General features: G+C 51.7%; 4 protein-coding genes across 4 annotated transcripts; 2 read left to right on the top strand and 2 right to left on the bottom strand.

Annotated features, from left to right (window-relative positions):
• Positions 1–449: 449 nt before the first annotated feature.
• On the top strand, positions 450–3,858 carry LRP88_11641 (cation-translocating P-type ATPase; the record flags this gene model as incomplete). The annotated part of the gene is made up of 8 exons (XM_083248067.1): positions 450–622; positions 676–755; positions 804–1,659; positions 1,715–1,955; positions 2,018–2,412; positions 2,463–2,811; positions 2,867–3,450; positions 3,501–3,858. 8 exons carry the CDS (start codon positions 450–452, stop codon positions 3,856–3,858), a joined length of 3,036 nt encoding a protein of 1,011 aa, XP_083095497.1.
• Positions 3,859–5,556: 1,698 nt separating this feature from the next.
• On the top strand, positions 5,557–7,889 carry LRP88_11640 (uncharacterized protein; the record flags this gene model as incomplete). The annotated part of the gene is made up of 3 exons (XM_083248066.1): positions 5,557–6,263; positions 6,315–6,498; positions 6,552–7,889. 3 exons carry the CDS (start codon positions 5,557–5,559, stop codon positions 7,887–7,889), a joined length of 2,229 nt encoding a protein of 742 aa, XP_083095496.1.
• A 247-nt stretch (positions 7,890–8,136) lies between these two features.
• Positions 8,137–12,230, bottom strand: LRP88_11639 (uncharacterized protein; the record flags this gene model as incomplete). The annotated part of the gene is made up of 10 exons (XM_083248065.1): positions 8,137–8,318; positions 8,367–8,447; positions 8,500–8,571; positions 8,620–8,682; positions 8,733–8,785; positions 8,836–9,166; positions 10,177–10,387; positions 10,445–10,767; positions 11,064–11,677; positions 11,728–12,230. 10 exons carry the CDS (start codon positions 12,228–12,230, stop codon positions 8,137–8,139), a joined length of 2,433 nt encoding a protein of 810 aa, XP_083095495.1.
• An 844-nt stretch (positions 12,231–13,074) lies between these two features.
• On the bottom strand, positions 13,075–14,698 carry LRP88_11638 (major facilitator superfamily domain-containing protein; the record flags this gene model as incomplete). The annotated part of the gene is made up of 5 exons (XM_083248064.1): positions 13,075–13,515; positions 13,568–13,660; positions 13,715–14,301; positions 14,359–14,444; positions 14,496–14,698. The coding sequence occupies 5 exons, from the start codon at positions 14,696–14,698 to the stop codon at positions 13,075–13,077; spliced, it is 1,410 nt and encodes a 469-aa protein (XP_083095494.1).
• Positions 14,699–15,048: the final 350 nt, after the last annotated feature.

Genomic DNA, 15,048 nt, shown 5'->3' with positions numbered 1-15,048 from the left:
ACTGTCCAAGTATCTCTACCTCAGGAGCTGACGTGCGGGGAATGCATGCCGCACATGATGTACCGCACATCCCCTTGGACGGAGTCAGTCAATACATTTCAGGATGAGGAGGCCTCCTCGTGTCGCGAGATGGCTCTCTGTGAGGCATTTAAGAAGGGACAATGGGCTGGGAAAACAATTAGGTAAATTTAACGTTATGGATTGTCTCTTGGAGGGTGTGGGAGAGCTGGCCTTTGTTGGAGACGAGGTCATATTCGGTTCGTGGTCAAAGGCATACCGAATCTGTGCTTCCGGTGTGGCTTTTGCACCCGAAAAGATGCGCTCGGATGGCCCCCTTGGTGTCGTATTGCATCTTGTCCATATAAGACCCTCGTTCGATGACAGTGAGTTTGACCACATTCCAACATCATCTCTTTCGCATTTAATCACGATACTCTAGTATTTGCAAAATGGCCGTGTTAGGATCCCTGCGCTGGAAGACCAGTGACGAGGAGGACGGCACCAGGGCCAGCGGTAGAACGCAGACTGGTCCTGAGGCCGATGACGAACCGAGGCCTCAGAAGCGCTCGTCGAGTCAGAGCCGCCGAGGGAACGCGACCCTCCCGATCCAGTATCGCAGCATGTGAGTCAACCACCAGTTTTGTAAGTGATTGATGTCTAACCAAGTGAACCCAGCTCGTTCGAGATTGACGACGCTGAGAGAAGCCACCATCACGCGCAGTCCAAGTCCAAGGCCAAGGATGCTGTTGTTTTGAGTATGTACGGCATCTTATGAATCGATGCCATCAAACTGACACTTCTAGAATTTGAAACCATCGAATGGCATAAGCTGCAAATCGAAGAAGTTCAGAAACGCCTTCAAGTCGACATGGCCCATGGCCTATCGGCTCGAGAAGCCGACGATCGGTTGCGAAAGCAAGGCAAAAATAAGATCTCCCCTCTCCCGAACCCCTTGTTTTGGAAGATATTCGGATACTTCTTCAAAGGCTTTGGAGGTATCCTCTGTGTTGGAGGTATCCTCGTCTTCATCTCGTGGAAGCCCCTAGGAGATCCTCCCGCCATCGCAAACCTTGCCTTGGGTATAGTCCTCGTGGCTGTTTTTGTCATTCAGGCGACCTTCAACGGATGGCAAGACTGGTCCTCGTCTCGCGTTATGCAGTCCATCACCGAGATGCTTCCCGAGTCGTGCGTTCTTTTTCGCGATGGTGCTAGGGTTGAAGTCAGCGCTACCGACGTTGTTGCTGGCGATGTCATCTTCATCAAGGCTGGAAACAGAATCCCTGCCGATGTTCGCTACCTCCAGGTCTCGCATGATACTTCGGTTGACCGCGCTGTTCTGACTGGTGAGTATCTGACGTTTGTGGGAGATGCATGTCTGACTTTACCAGGTGAATCAAAGCCCATCAAGGCTACTGTTGACTCAACTGATGACAATTACCTCGAGACACACTGCATTGGCCTGCAAGGCACGCATTGTGTGTCCGGTAGTGCGCTCGGTGTTGTCGTTTCCACTGGCGATGCGACAGTCTTTGGCCAAATTGCAAAACTGACTGGCGAACCAAAAACGGGTTTGACAACGATGGAAAAGGACATCTTTCGCTTTGTCTCGCTTATCGTTCTTATCATGGTGTCGTGGATCATTATTCTAGTGGCCGTCTGGTATGAAACCGTCAAAATCATGCTTGAACTTGAACATTCGCTAACTCTACCTTAGGGCTGGATGGCTCCGCAAGTCTCACCCTGACTGGATCAATGTATCTGCTCTCATCGTGAGCTGTGTCAGCGTGGCCATTGCGTATATCCCCGAGGGTCTTCCAATCGCCGTTACGTCTAGCCTGACTATCACGGCGAATCTAATGAAGAAGAACAAGATTCTGTGCAAGTCACTTAAAACAGTCGAGACTCTAGGTTCAGTCTCTGTCATCTGCTCCGACAAGACTGGAACCTTGACCAAGGTATGCATATTGAGCTAGAATGAAGTGATACTGTGGACAGTGGATCGTTAACAGTCATACAGAACAAGATGTTTGCCACCGACTGCTCTCTATACACCACCACTTTTACTCCCGAGTCAGCCATGGACGATATCCGCCTCAAACAAGGAAGCTCAGGCATCCATCAAATTCGAGCAGTGGCGGGACTCTGCAACTCTGCTGAATTCGACCCCGAGTCTGAGAAAGAGGCTCTGGCGGACCGGCACATCTTTGGAGATGCCACCGATCAGGCAGCCTTGAGGCTCTCGGAAGGGTTTGGTCCCGTCTCAGAGCTACGCAAGGCGTGGACGAGCGTTTTTGAGCTATCTTTTAACAGCAAGAACAAGTTCATGGCAAAAGCATTTACTACTTCTAAGAACCAAGATGTTGATACTTACCTTGGCGGGTCAGGGGCCAAGGAGTTCACGGCTGGCAGCGTGTAAGTTGTACCCTGAAAAGCGTTCTTTTTCTTTGTACTAACGGCTTCAGGCTGCTGACAATCAAGGGTGCCCCGGACATTCTGCTTGGACGATGCACCAGCATGGTTCAACCAGATGGCTCTGTGGCGGCCTTGACTGAGGACGAAGCCACGGCAGTGAAGCAGCTCAAAGACCAGTGGTCCTCCAATGGCAAGCGTGTGATTCTACTCGCTCGCAAGATACTTGGCGCTGATAGGATCCTGCCTGATCCATCGTCACCCGAATTCGAGACTCAGATGATGCACGAACTTCAATCTGGGTTGACCCTGGTTTCACTCCTAGCCATGATCGATCCGCCTCGTCCTGAGATGCCTGAGGTTATTGCTACTTTGCGTGGAGCTGGAATCCGTGCCTTTATGGTCTGTCCCCTCAACTAAAGACGTTGAAATGGGCTTCCGATGCTGATACCTACAGGTCACTGGCGACTTTGGACTTACCGCCTTGGCTATCGCTCGCCAGTGCGGCATGGTTACTGCCCAAGTCGTCCACGATGCATCCTCCCTTGTGAGATTCCCAACAGAAGGCGCAGACGACTCAAAGTCACCACGAGATGCCGCGCTGCTCCTCTCTGGCGCAGAGTTGATGAGTCTCAATGAACACCAATGGGAACAGCTCTGCAAGTATAACGAGATTGTCTTTTCCCGCACAACCCCTGATCAAAAGCTGCGTATCGTCCGCGAGTTCCAGGCCAGGAAGCAAATTGTCGGCATGACTGGTGACGGAGTTAATGATGCACCGGCTCTCAAGGCTGCAGATGTCGGCATTAGTCTTACCAGTGGTTCCGACATTGCTATCGAGGCGGCCGACATGGTACTTCTGGAGTCGTTTTCCGCTATTGTGGAGGCTGTCAGATTTGGGCGGGTTGTCTTTGATAACCTTAAGAAGGTCATTGCCTACCTGCTCCCAGCAGGCTCATTCTCCGAGTTTTGGCCAGTGTTCACCAACGTGGTCTTTGGACTTCCGCAGATTTTATCCTCTTTCCTCATGATCATCATATGGTATGTGCTACGTGCGACAATACTTTGACTTGAAGGCTGACAATACATAGTTGCTTCACCGATTGCGCCGGCGCCATCGTCCTAGCCTACGAAAAGCCCGAAGCAGACGTCCTATTCCGACCTCCACGAGACCCTAGCAGGACACACCTCGTCAACTGGCAGCTCATATTTCATGCCTATGCATTTGTTGGGGTAATTGAGAGTGTCTGCTCGTTCGCCATGGCGTACTGGTACCTTGAACGAAAAGGCATCCCTTTCTCGGACCTGTGGTTCAAGTTTGGCGAGATTCCTACACACCTTGACCCAGATTACTACTATGCCCGGCTGAACGAGGCTAGTTCGATTTACTTTATGAACCTTGTCGTCATGTCAGTCTGTGCTTACCTCTATGTGCTTAAGCTCAACTGACGCTTTCAGGCAATGGTTCAACCTCATGGCGGTTCGCAACAGACATCTGTCCATCTTTCAACATCCGCCCGTGTTCAACAAGCGCACGCAGAATTTGCTTCTCTTTCCTTCAATCCTGTTTACCCTGGGTGTTGCCGTCATCTGGCTGTATATCCCAAGCCTCCAAGACGTTTTGAGTACCGCTGGCGTTCCGGTTGAACACTACTTCTATCCCGCGGCTCTTGGATTCGGTCTTTTCTGTTTGGATGAGGGTAGGAAGGCATGCATTCGTCGCTGGCCAAACTCAATGCTGGCCCGGATGGCTTGGTAAGGACCGGGGCAACGCACTGGTAGATTTCAGAATTGGCCGATAGGGCCGGGCTGTCTATACACGAAGGGCACTTGCAACTTACACCGAGAACATATGTCTGTATTAGGTTATTGTGTTATACGGTATTGGGTTTTGATACCGTCATGTATTAATGACTGTGTTTTTTGCTGTTGTGGCTGATGGCTTCTTGCCATCATTGCAGACAATAATAACATATGTCTATGTATCTACTGGAGGATAGTGTTCTTTGATCTTGCGTATGACCAAGACGTAATTTAGGCCTCTAAGAGTAAGAAAGGAAGCACTATTATTTCTACTATCTTATACCAAAAAAAAAAAAACCCACAGGCTAGACTTGTATTAGGAAGAATCCTTCTCTGGAACGTGTTCGGCAGCGCCTTGCCAAGACAATCCCCTTCTGCTTCGTCCAGCCACCTCGGACGCAAGCCTTGCCAGCACTGGGCCAGAGTCTGCACACTTCGGCCCCAAGGCATATTTAGACAGGATGATCATAACGTTAGGCGTACGAATCTCGCAACTCTCCGCATTCGGAGCAGCTGCTTACTCGCCCACAGTCAAGGCCCCAATGCACCATCAACCGTGTTTCCTATCCAATATTCCTCAACTCGCTGAACAAGTGCTGACGGCTATCCATCCTCTCGCTGTCAGCACCTTCAGCTCTCCACTTGACTGGCATCTTCCCATTTCGAGATGCGCCAAGGCGCCTTGGGCCCCTGCACTATGTAAGCCGTGGACCAATTGTGAGCCTGGATGGTTTCTCCGCAAGAGCCCGAGGCCACTCAGGCCAGTGACAGAATGCAGGTCAGCAGCGACTGAAGACAGAATCAACGATGACTGTCCCGGAACGCTCGGGGCACGAATGAGGCCCTTCTGCATAAAAGCGGGGGGGGCCGAGGGTCTCAGGAAAGGCCAATATGGATGCTGCTCAGCCGGAAGAGGGCCGCCCGGATGGTGATGGCAAGGTACAAGGGTCAACATAACGGTCTACCGCTTGTTGGCATTCATAGAAGTATAGTGGTTCATTGGTAGCCAGCTTACCTGCGGGATTGCCTCTCCCTTCCTTATCTAGCCATCAGGTAGCCACATGGGTCTCTCAGCTCGTTGCTAGCCAGCAGATGCAGAAAAATATTGAAATGTAATGCTGATGCGTGTTCTGGTGGCAGCTGACGATGAAGCTGTGGATTGTATGACAGAGTCAGAGCTTCCAGAGAAGAGGTAGACAATAGAGAAGAGAAGAGTTGCGAAACTATAAAGGGCTCACTGACGCCTGCTAATGTGAAACTTGGAGCATCTCTCTCAGCATCTCCTCAATAACCCAACCTTCTTCAACTCATTCTCCCCAGCCTTCACATCCTTCCGTCATCAATATGTTTGTCTACTCTGGAAAGCTAAACTGGGGCACCTCTGCCACGGACGAGCTCTTCATTGTCATCCTCCCTGATGGCACGGCCCGTCGCGGCGATAGTGTCTACCTCTTCTCCCAGTGGACCAAGGATGCCGCCGGAAACAGGAAGCCAAACTGGTTCGACACCAAGACCGTCACAAACGTGTCCAAGACTGAGGATGGCGAGGACATGATCGAAATGTCACACAACTTCTACACCTATGTCATCACCACCAAGCAAGCGTACGGGAAGATTGACATCACCATGTCGAACCCAGCCAACTCCAAGAGCTATATGACTCTTGACCGCGTCCACCAGTCTCAGGGAGAGGTGGCCGATTCCTTCCGAATCTGGACTGGGAAGCTGGACTGGCCCAAGTATGCCAGCAACGAGCCGATCCTGGTCCTTGTCCCAGAGGGTGTCGGAGCTGGAAAGCCCGTTCTGGCTTTCTGGCAGTGGACCGAGGATGCGGAAAAGAAATCCAAGGTTCCGTTCTCTATCAACACCGTTCAGAGGGCGGAGAATGGACTAGGCGAGCCTCTCAAATTTGATTTCGACGGTCCCCCCTACAGCCTCTACTGCACCCGAGATGAGGGGGCTGCAAAGCTTGCAGTTCATATGAAGGGGCCAGAAGGTGACAAGGAACTTGAAGACCTTACGCAAGCAGTAAGCAAGCAGTCTCACTCTCAGTAAGCGAGACGCCCCTGACTTCTTCGATGCTGCTAACATTGTCTCCTCAGCGAGATGACTCCGCCAGAACCACCCAGAGAGAAGTCTGAACTGAGCGTTTGCTACCCTCAGACCGAGGCTGCGCTTCCTCGCATCCAGACTCCGATGCCGTTCCCTCGCAATCTTGTCGAAACCCTAACGCACACGGCCTCTTTCGTTGACCAAGCCGGCTACCTCGCCAAGTATGCGACCGAGGTATGTACTCGTCTACCACATGTTGCCAGGAGCACCGTGCTAACCATGTACAGCGATTCAACGTCCTTGACAAGTCATTCCACGGGCTCAGGGAACAGGTGGACAAGTACGACAAGCAGATCCGTGACCTGAACGGCAAGATCAGCGAGCTCAGCGACGAGAACAAGCTCGAGAAGAACAAGAGCGCCGAACTGGAGAAGAAACTGTCCGAGGCGCGTGATGAATATGCCAAGAAGGAAGCAGAGCTCACCAAGCAGATCCAAGACCTGCAAAAGACCATCTCGAGCGATCGTGATCACGACGCAGCCGACCACAAGGCCCTCGACGACGCTCACAGGATGATCGCCGAGGAGCAGGCAGCCAAGGCTAAGCTTCAGAAGCGCCTGGATGAGACAGAGATTGCCCTAGCAGCAGCCCAGGGCCGTGTCCAGCAGTTGTCAGCACAGATCTCGGAGCTGAACTCCGAGGTCAGCCACCTCAGCGGCCAACTGGACGTGGAGCGTGAGCACAACAAGGAGCTTGACAAGAGCAACAAGGAGCTCAACCAAAAGGTCGCCAAGCTGGAGTCCGGCCTGGCCTCGACGCAGAAGCAGCTTGCTCGTACCCAGGAGGATCTCGAGCAGGCTAAGGCCGAGAGCGATGACAAGGACAAGATCATCGAGGGCCTGGAAGCTGGCCTGGTAGCCATCAAGAAGGATCGTGATGCCAAGAAGAAGGCGGTTGAGGAACTGAAGAAGAAGACCGACGCCACCATCCAGGATCTCGAGGCCAAGCTCGCATCGTCAACGGGCGGCAGCGGCTGGCAGCCACCAAACGACAGCATCTTCCCCTTCAAGCAGACTACCCCTACCCCGCTGAAGCAGAGCATTGACAAGCACGCGAGCAAGTCCACCTGGGCGAGGCTGTCGCCTTGGATCGGCACCATGGCCAACCGCGGCCACTTCTTCAACACGCTCGACGACGCGCCCGAGAGCGCCAAGCTCAAGACCCTCCGCATTCACAGCGACGGCAACTGGGTCAGCGGCTTCACCGTGGACTGGACCGACGGCAGCAGCAAGAGCTACGGCGTTCTCCACGGGTCACCCGTGCATACGGTCTCCCAGACGCCCGACCAGCCCATCGTGGCCGTCAACGTGGTCACGGATAACTTCCAGCCTCGCCTCCCCTACCAGACGCTCGCCAACATGACCTTCTTTGGCTTCGACAAGACCAACGGGTACCAGCAGGTAGACGAGTACATCGCGCCGCATGCCCACGACCGCTGGACCACGGCCGTTGCCAGGACGTCGCTTGCGCCGGCGCTTGATGGCACTTGGGCCCTGCGCGGAGTGTATGGGTACTATGATGGGTGCATTGATGCTATTGGCTTCGTTTGGGGGATTGAGAAGTGAACTGCAACTCTGCTAGATTCGATCCCGAGTCTGATGAGCGGACCAGAACATCTTTGGCGGTGTCAATTAGATCAATAAGAATCATGAAGTGACAAGTATCTGAGCCTTTGAAAGGCTCGACTCGAGCTAGGGTTCACCTCACATTTGAGAAAAGATTCCAGACCAATCAAGACTGTAATTATCCATCTACAAAGTTCCAGCAATGTCTTTTTTGCAAAACTCGACATCGCCAAGTCAAATAATATGTTTACGAACACTCCTTGGAATCGTCAGTGTAGAAGTAATCCTTGGAAATGACGATAGAGTCGGCGTGCCAGGTCTTGCCGCCGTCGGAAGTCTTAAGACCGGTAGAGTCGCCACCGTTGATGGTGAGGGTCTTGCCAAAGTTAGGATCGGCCGATGTGAGCTCGACGGTGAAGTCGTCCCAGCCTGAAATGGGTCAGTTAGTTGTCAAGTCTGAAGAGAAAGTGGACTCACTGTACTCCTGAAGGGTGCCGCATGCGCCCAGGTAGCACTCGTTGCTCGAGTAGATGTAGGTAGGAACTTGGGAACCAGTGCCTTGATGAGGTTAGAAAGAGATTAGAGTAGGCGACTGGGGACTTGAACTCACGGTCAGTCTGCTTAGAGACGACTTTGCCATTGATTGAGACGACCTGGGTCACGGCCTTTCCATTGTAGGTGACTGGTCTTGTTAGGCTTTCTATCTAAAAAGCTTGGCGATTGCACTCACTCTCAAAACCAACAGAAGCGCCCTTGGGGATGGCCACGTAGGGCTGGGCAACCTGGGTTCCAGCTAAAGCATTGTCAGATATGATCTTTATAGCGGAATTCAACTTGTCTTACAGTCAAAGGTGCTGGCGGCAACGCACCAGGCGTCGTTGGGAGCAGGACAACCCCTAAAAAGTTGGTGAGTAAAATTTCACGATCGCCACACTACGGGGCTTACTCTTGCTCGTTGTTGGGAGCCCAGTTCAAAAGAGGCTGGTACAGATCCGAGGATTGGTCACTGACGGAATCCGAGATACCGACCCAGATAGACATCCAAGGCTGGTGCGAAGGGTCCTTGACCTGAGTTCTGCAGGGAATGGGAGGAGGAGAGAGGGTGTAAGTCGCCTTCTTGATGGCGCTCTTGGCAGGGCCGGCGATGAACAGGTTTCCAAACTTCCAGTCGTCATATTGACCGGCGACACCTCGCACAGCGAGGGCGGCAACGACGGCAGCAAGAGAAGATGCAGACCGCACGTTGGCGGTTTTTGAATTGAAAGGAATGAATGAAGCTACAAAAATCACAAACAAACAGATCAACTGTCTTGGCGAGTAACAAGAAAAGCCAAGACACGGATATTCCTAAGTCTTATAACGTTTGACGTGCCCCGATTCAGCTGCCGTGATCGGTAGATGAGCATGGTTGCATTCAAAAGACCGACATCGTATCCAAAAGGCTGACTTAATTAGAAAGGATGTGAAGGGGTAGAGGCGGACATGGGGTTTTGGTCATGAAACATGGTCCAGTGAATAAACCCACGAATGGTCAATTGATCCACGTTGAGAATGGATTTATATGGGTCGACGAAACGAACATTCTAAAACGGGTCTTGACAATAGTTCCAAGACTAACCCATGCCTGAGGCTCTCGGTAATCGATGCCATTCTTCCTGACCAGTCCTTCCCGCGGCATCGAGGCCTATGCCGCGTATGGAAGTAAATCGCCTAATTTCTGAGCTATACGAAAATTACGTCGCCAGAAAAGTGCGTTTGGATCTGCTTGATGGTAACAGGGACCGGATCAGTCGGCATATCTGGCAGAGAACCTAGAAAAGGGGCAGGGGACAGCAGACTCCATTTAAACATAAGGTAAGCGCAGGTCATACGGGTAGATGTAAGCTTCCGCTTAGATAAGGTGAATCGGTAGCTTAGTTACAAATCGCACACCCCGGCTTTGGCGGGTTGCTTTGGAGAGCATGCCACGGTCAGCTAGGGCTATGATGGAGAATTTGACGTCTACACGATGTCACTGACCAGACTTCATGAGACGTTTTCAAATACCCCAAATGAACGGAATTTCGAAAGGTTGTATTAACTCTATTGCACTACTGATACCACTTCCCGCTCACCGGATCTTCTGCTGCGAAGCTGGTCATCGAGCAATGATCAGTCCCGGGCACAACTCCCCACCTGACGAATTCCGCAGCGGCATCCTCATCATCCTCGGGTGCGTGGCAAGCAGAGCTTATAACAGCCGAGCACGTAGCTCCCGAAGGAATCACTGGCATCATCGTTCTCATACTTCCCCCGACAGTGGCTAATAGAATCAGACTTCCTAGAATGATAGAAAAGATGATGGCGATGGGAGAGTAGCCGCATGTAGTTGTTTCGTCTGGGTATCTGTCCACTAGCAGCTTGTCGTTTCTCCAAAGTACGACCTTGACGAAGAAGATGGATTGCGAGATTAGCCAGTGGAGGGTAGCGGATCCGAGGATTAGGGGGACTCCGTATCGCTAAAAATCACCAAACGTCAGCAAAGTGCTCGTGCAGTCAAGAAGGGTTCCACTCACCAGAGGGAGAGACAACCAGTACGTCTTTCGTTGTTTCCCAACCGGATACGTCGTACGGAGGCCCTTGTGTCTAATTCCGTAGCTATTCCACTCAGCTCCAACTAACATGGTTGTCCACATGCCGTTTATCGCCGTGTATAGAAGGGATAAGATCAACTGGGGCAAGTTGGATATCACCACCATTTTCGTGGCCCCGTTGATGTTATACACGGAAAAGTCGATGAGGGAGTCAACGTTGACTTGGCCGAAGCCTCTGTTCCAGAGGGCAGTCATGCTTGGATGCCCTAGTGTGTTGAGGCCCATGCTGAGGAGGACTGCGGCCGCTATGATTGTTACAATACACCTGGGTTCATATTAGTTACGCAAAAAATACAATTGAGTACGAATTGGAACAATACAGAAACACCGTTACTCCGTATCTTCTCCATGAAACTGCTGTAGCCCAGCGGCGCTTCTGGGGAAGCCAAGCGCGAGGTCCAGGTTCCCAAGACAGCTTTTTGCCAGAAACCTTGGACATGAGATGACGCTTCTCGGTGGCTGGATCCGGATTGGTGAGAAATGAATCCACAGCATCTTGCAAGTTGTCAGCAAATTCTAGCTTTGGTCGAGGGAAACATACCTCCAAGGGTTAGTAAAGGTCGTTTTCCTAGGTATAGCCACGTCAAAGCCAACCCAACGAGCTTGACAAAGTTGCACGCTATAACACCACCAAGCAGGGGAAGGTTCACAACCACTTTGCAGTGTTCATGTGTGGATTTGCTATAGCAGTGATCAACCCGTACTGCTTGGCGAGGCTTGAGACCAGAATCCAACTGAATATCGAATTCGATCTTCCAGTTTTCCGATTTGATAGCCGCCGTGTCGCATTCCCAATCCCAAGCTTGAAGAGAGACGGCACGGCCAGAGACACTGTCCAAGTTACACATCCAATTTTTAGACGGGGGTTGGATTTGCAATGGGTTAATCTCGACTGGGAGGGAATTGTTGTTCCAGAGGTATGGGATATCTGTGTCTAGGACTAGAATCACGTCGCCTCTGGTTGAGAGGAGGTTTCGACGATAGGTTGATAGACATTCGTCAACTGGAAGCTTGTCGAAATCGCTGAGAGAACTTTTGAGGTTCTTGTAGGTTTTGGTTACGTTGGCGAGAGTTGTCTCCTTGAGGTCATTGGGTGTGGCAGTGTAGACCGAGAAGTAGTTGGCGCTGGTTTCGAAAGAGACCACCGAGTTGTATCTATCAGTTTGTTAGCAACCCATGGCCTCTTGTGGCTGACTGTGGCGTACAGTAGGTGAATAGGTAGAGAGCTCAAAGCTAGAACTGTCCAGGCTGCCACTCTTTTGATAGAAATTTTGGTCAGGTTATGAATTGACGAGACGCCAATGTCTAGCCACTGCCTCTTATCGTGAGCCTGGTCAATTTCCTGCCTCGTCGGCCCGGTCAAGACCTGCTGCGTATAATTGCCGGCGCCAAGTAACACGGTAGCCAACGCGTTGATGGCAAGGTGAAGCCATAGGGAATACTCTTTCGCAGTCTTGCAGTCCCCCATCCATAGGGCTCCGCCATTGGCATTGACCCTCGCTCCAACGACGCCCAGGAAGATGATATTGGCGAGCGTGACAAAGGCTGCTGCTGAAGTGGAGATGGCTAGACCGGTCCTCCATCCGCCGAAATATCGCTTCTTCTCGGGCGTGGCTGTCAATGGTTTCTGGCTGCTCGCCTTGGACGCGATGCTGGGTGGACGATAAAGAGGCTCCGAGTCCAAAGAGGCCAGCTCATACTCTCCCATTGTGCGTGAAGGGACGACAAGACCCGTAGTTGAAGGCGCTGAAGATCATTTAGTGGTAGCTAGTTGCCGCGATGTGTCCTTAATGAGCCTGACTGCGAATGATCTGCGTTTGTGTGCCTTGGCTGGAGGGCGGTGATCTTCAAACACCATGCGAACAGGCTTCCGTGGAGATGATCCGTGGGATATGACGATAAAATACCTTAGTAATGACAAGTGGATATTCTTTTTATACAAGGGGCTGGCGTCTGCAAGGATTAGGGGTTGCAATGATACGCTGCCAACTCACAAATGCAAGGAGCAGGTTTGCCGAGTGTCCACACCAAGCCTGAACCAGGCACAAAAGATAATTATCTGTAGCAACTGTTCACATTTGGATACAAACGAGTTAATGAATCGTTCCTGCCAAGCAGCAATTCAGCCAATTGTCCAGCTGTCAAGTTTCTGATGTGAGCGAACTGCCAGGCAGAAGGATCAGGGCTGAGACCACCCCTTGTCTCATAATGCAACATAACCCTGCAAACGTCTGCCTAGATCCCTTGATTCGGCTAGTTCCTAATTCGGATGACGATCCTGGAGACGAGTCCAAGCGCAGACGAATCACGACCCCTTACCCTCTGCCATGGATGTATTTTCTCCAGACCGTATCAAGCCCAGTCAAGCAGATCACGTTCTTGACATGCACGCCCCTTGAGTGTCGCTCTCACAGCCTCAATCTCGGTTCATGGATGAGTCTATTCTTATCTTTCCACGAAGACTTGGCCGAACTAAATGCTTCAATCGCCCAACAGGAATAACAACCCAGGCACCATCACCCTTCAAGATAAAGCTGGGCACCTTTTCATGCCTATGGCTTCCATCGTCGGACAAGAACATGCATGACAATGTAGACGCAAACACCAAAACCCAACATGCCAGAAATAACTCCAAAGCCCATGAGATACTTGGGCGCGTCGTCGGAAGGAAACAGGTACGCGCCGTAAATCTGCGCAAGGTTGCCCAATGCGTTCATGAGTGCCAGCGCGACAGCTCGAACCTCGGCGTCCATTGAACCGAATGTCGAGGACGCGAAGCTAAGGGAGATGGCATTGGACGCCCAGAGGCCTGCAGCCATGAGAACCAATAGGGCATATCGAGCTGTGAAGTCGTAGACTACACAGACTGCGATGGATGTTATCATGGAGAAGCTGAGCCAGCCGGCGATGACGAGACCTCGGTAGTTGGAGATCTTGTCGGCAAAGTAACCACTCACGGCGGTGCACACAAACGCTACGGCGTAAATGGGGACCTATTTCAAACTGATTAGCTGGTTTGCAATTAGACCACGCATGCCGTCTCACCGTCATGTACTGTGCTTGAACAGTGCTGGTGTAGCCAAGGCCGTGAACTAGAGTTGGGTAGAAGTAGGACAAAGTCGAGGAACCAACAATGACCTAAATAAGTCAGCAAGTGCCAATGGAAGATGATTCATCACAGGAGGAACTTACCATGTAGCCAAAGATGAAACCCCAAGTCCGCCAATCCCGCAAAGCGAGCATGAACGACTGCATCTTGCCGACTTTTTCGCCCTCACCCCTCACAGTAACACTATCCTCCTGCAGTCTTGCAATGGCAATGGCTCTCTCACGGTCAGTAATGTGCTTGGTGTTGGCCGGAAAGTCGAGAAGCAAAAACGCGGCAACGATGGCCCAACCAATGGTGGCGACACCCTCGACGATGAAAAGCCAGCGCCATCCTCGAATTCCGTGGACACCCTCGAGGCCTCCGGTAATGGCGCCTGCGAGAAGACCGCCAAAAGCACCGGAAAGAATGGCGGCGGACATGAAGACGGCGAATCGCTTTGACTGTTCACCTCGCTTGTACCAAGATGAGAAAATGAGGAGAATTCCGGGGGCGAAGCCTGATTCCATTACGCCGACAAAGACTCTGAGGATGATAAGATGGCGATAGCTCTGAACGACAGACATGGTGCATGTCAGGACGCCCCAGACAATCATGATGGCGGGAAGATATAGCGACGGGCGGGTCCGGACTAGGATCATGTTGGACGGCGGTTCGAAAACAACATAGCCGACTATGTGTAAAATGTTAGCTATTTGGTCTTGGCGGGGCGAATGGGAGAGTGACTTGCCAAAGAAGACAACCAGAATGATGCTATACTGAGATGAGGTGAGTTCAAGATCATCGGCCATGCCGGCAATCTTTGCGTTGCCGATGCTGCAACATGGTTAACTCTACCCAAGCCACTGAACATTACTGGGGACTCACTTGGTTCGATCCATGTAAGACAGCAGGTACATGAGCCAGATATTGGGCAAGAGAAACAAGTCAATCTTGCGGACGAGCTTCTTCTCCTCCTCCGCAGTCCAGCTAATGTCTTGAGTGATTTCGACATGCTCGGCGACTTGACCGGGACTTTCGAGATAGTCCTTCTGGTCGACGGCCTCGGTGCTGGTTCTATCGGCCGCCATGTTGCGTTGGGGTTGAAAGGATAGTGATAATTGAGACGCTGCGATCAGATAATTGTCGATAAAGTGATTCTCAGGCAAGTAGTTGATGTCATTTGAACACGGCGGGAGTCGTCGTGGCATCTGACAGACTTATAGATCATCTCACGCACGCAGAACCAAGTTTTTTCTGACCGGAGCGATGGAAATTGCGCTTGAGGAGAATCAATAAGAATGCGGAGACGGGTAACCAATTCCCCATGGGGTATGGGGTAGTCTAACGTTAACATGAACTAACGGTAAAGCTGGTACGATCGGGGACGCCCGGTGTGGGCGCGAGGATGACGCCGAAACGAACGTGGCCTCGAAGCGAG

This window comes from Fusarium phalaenopsidis (assembly GCF_050370095.1).
Source record: "Fusarium phalaenopsidis strain FUZ10S chromosome Unknown contig_32316, whole genome shotgun sequence".
NCBI classification, from domain to species: domain Eukaryota; kingdom Fungi; phylum Ascomycota; class Sordariomycetes; order Hypocreales; family Nectriaceae; genus Fusarium; species Fusarium phalaenopsidis.
Note: the sequence above shows the minus strand (reverse complement) of the source record. Positions and strands in the feature narration are given on the sequence as shown.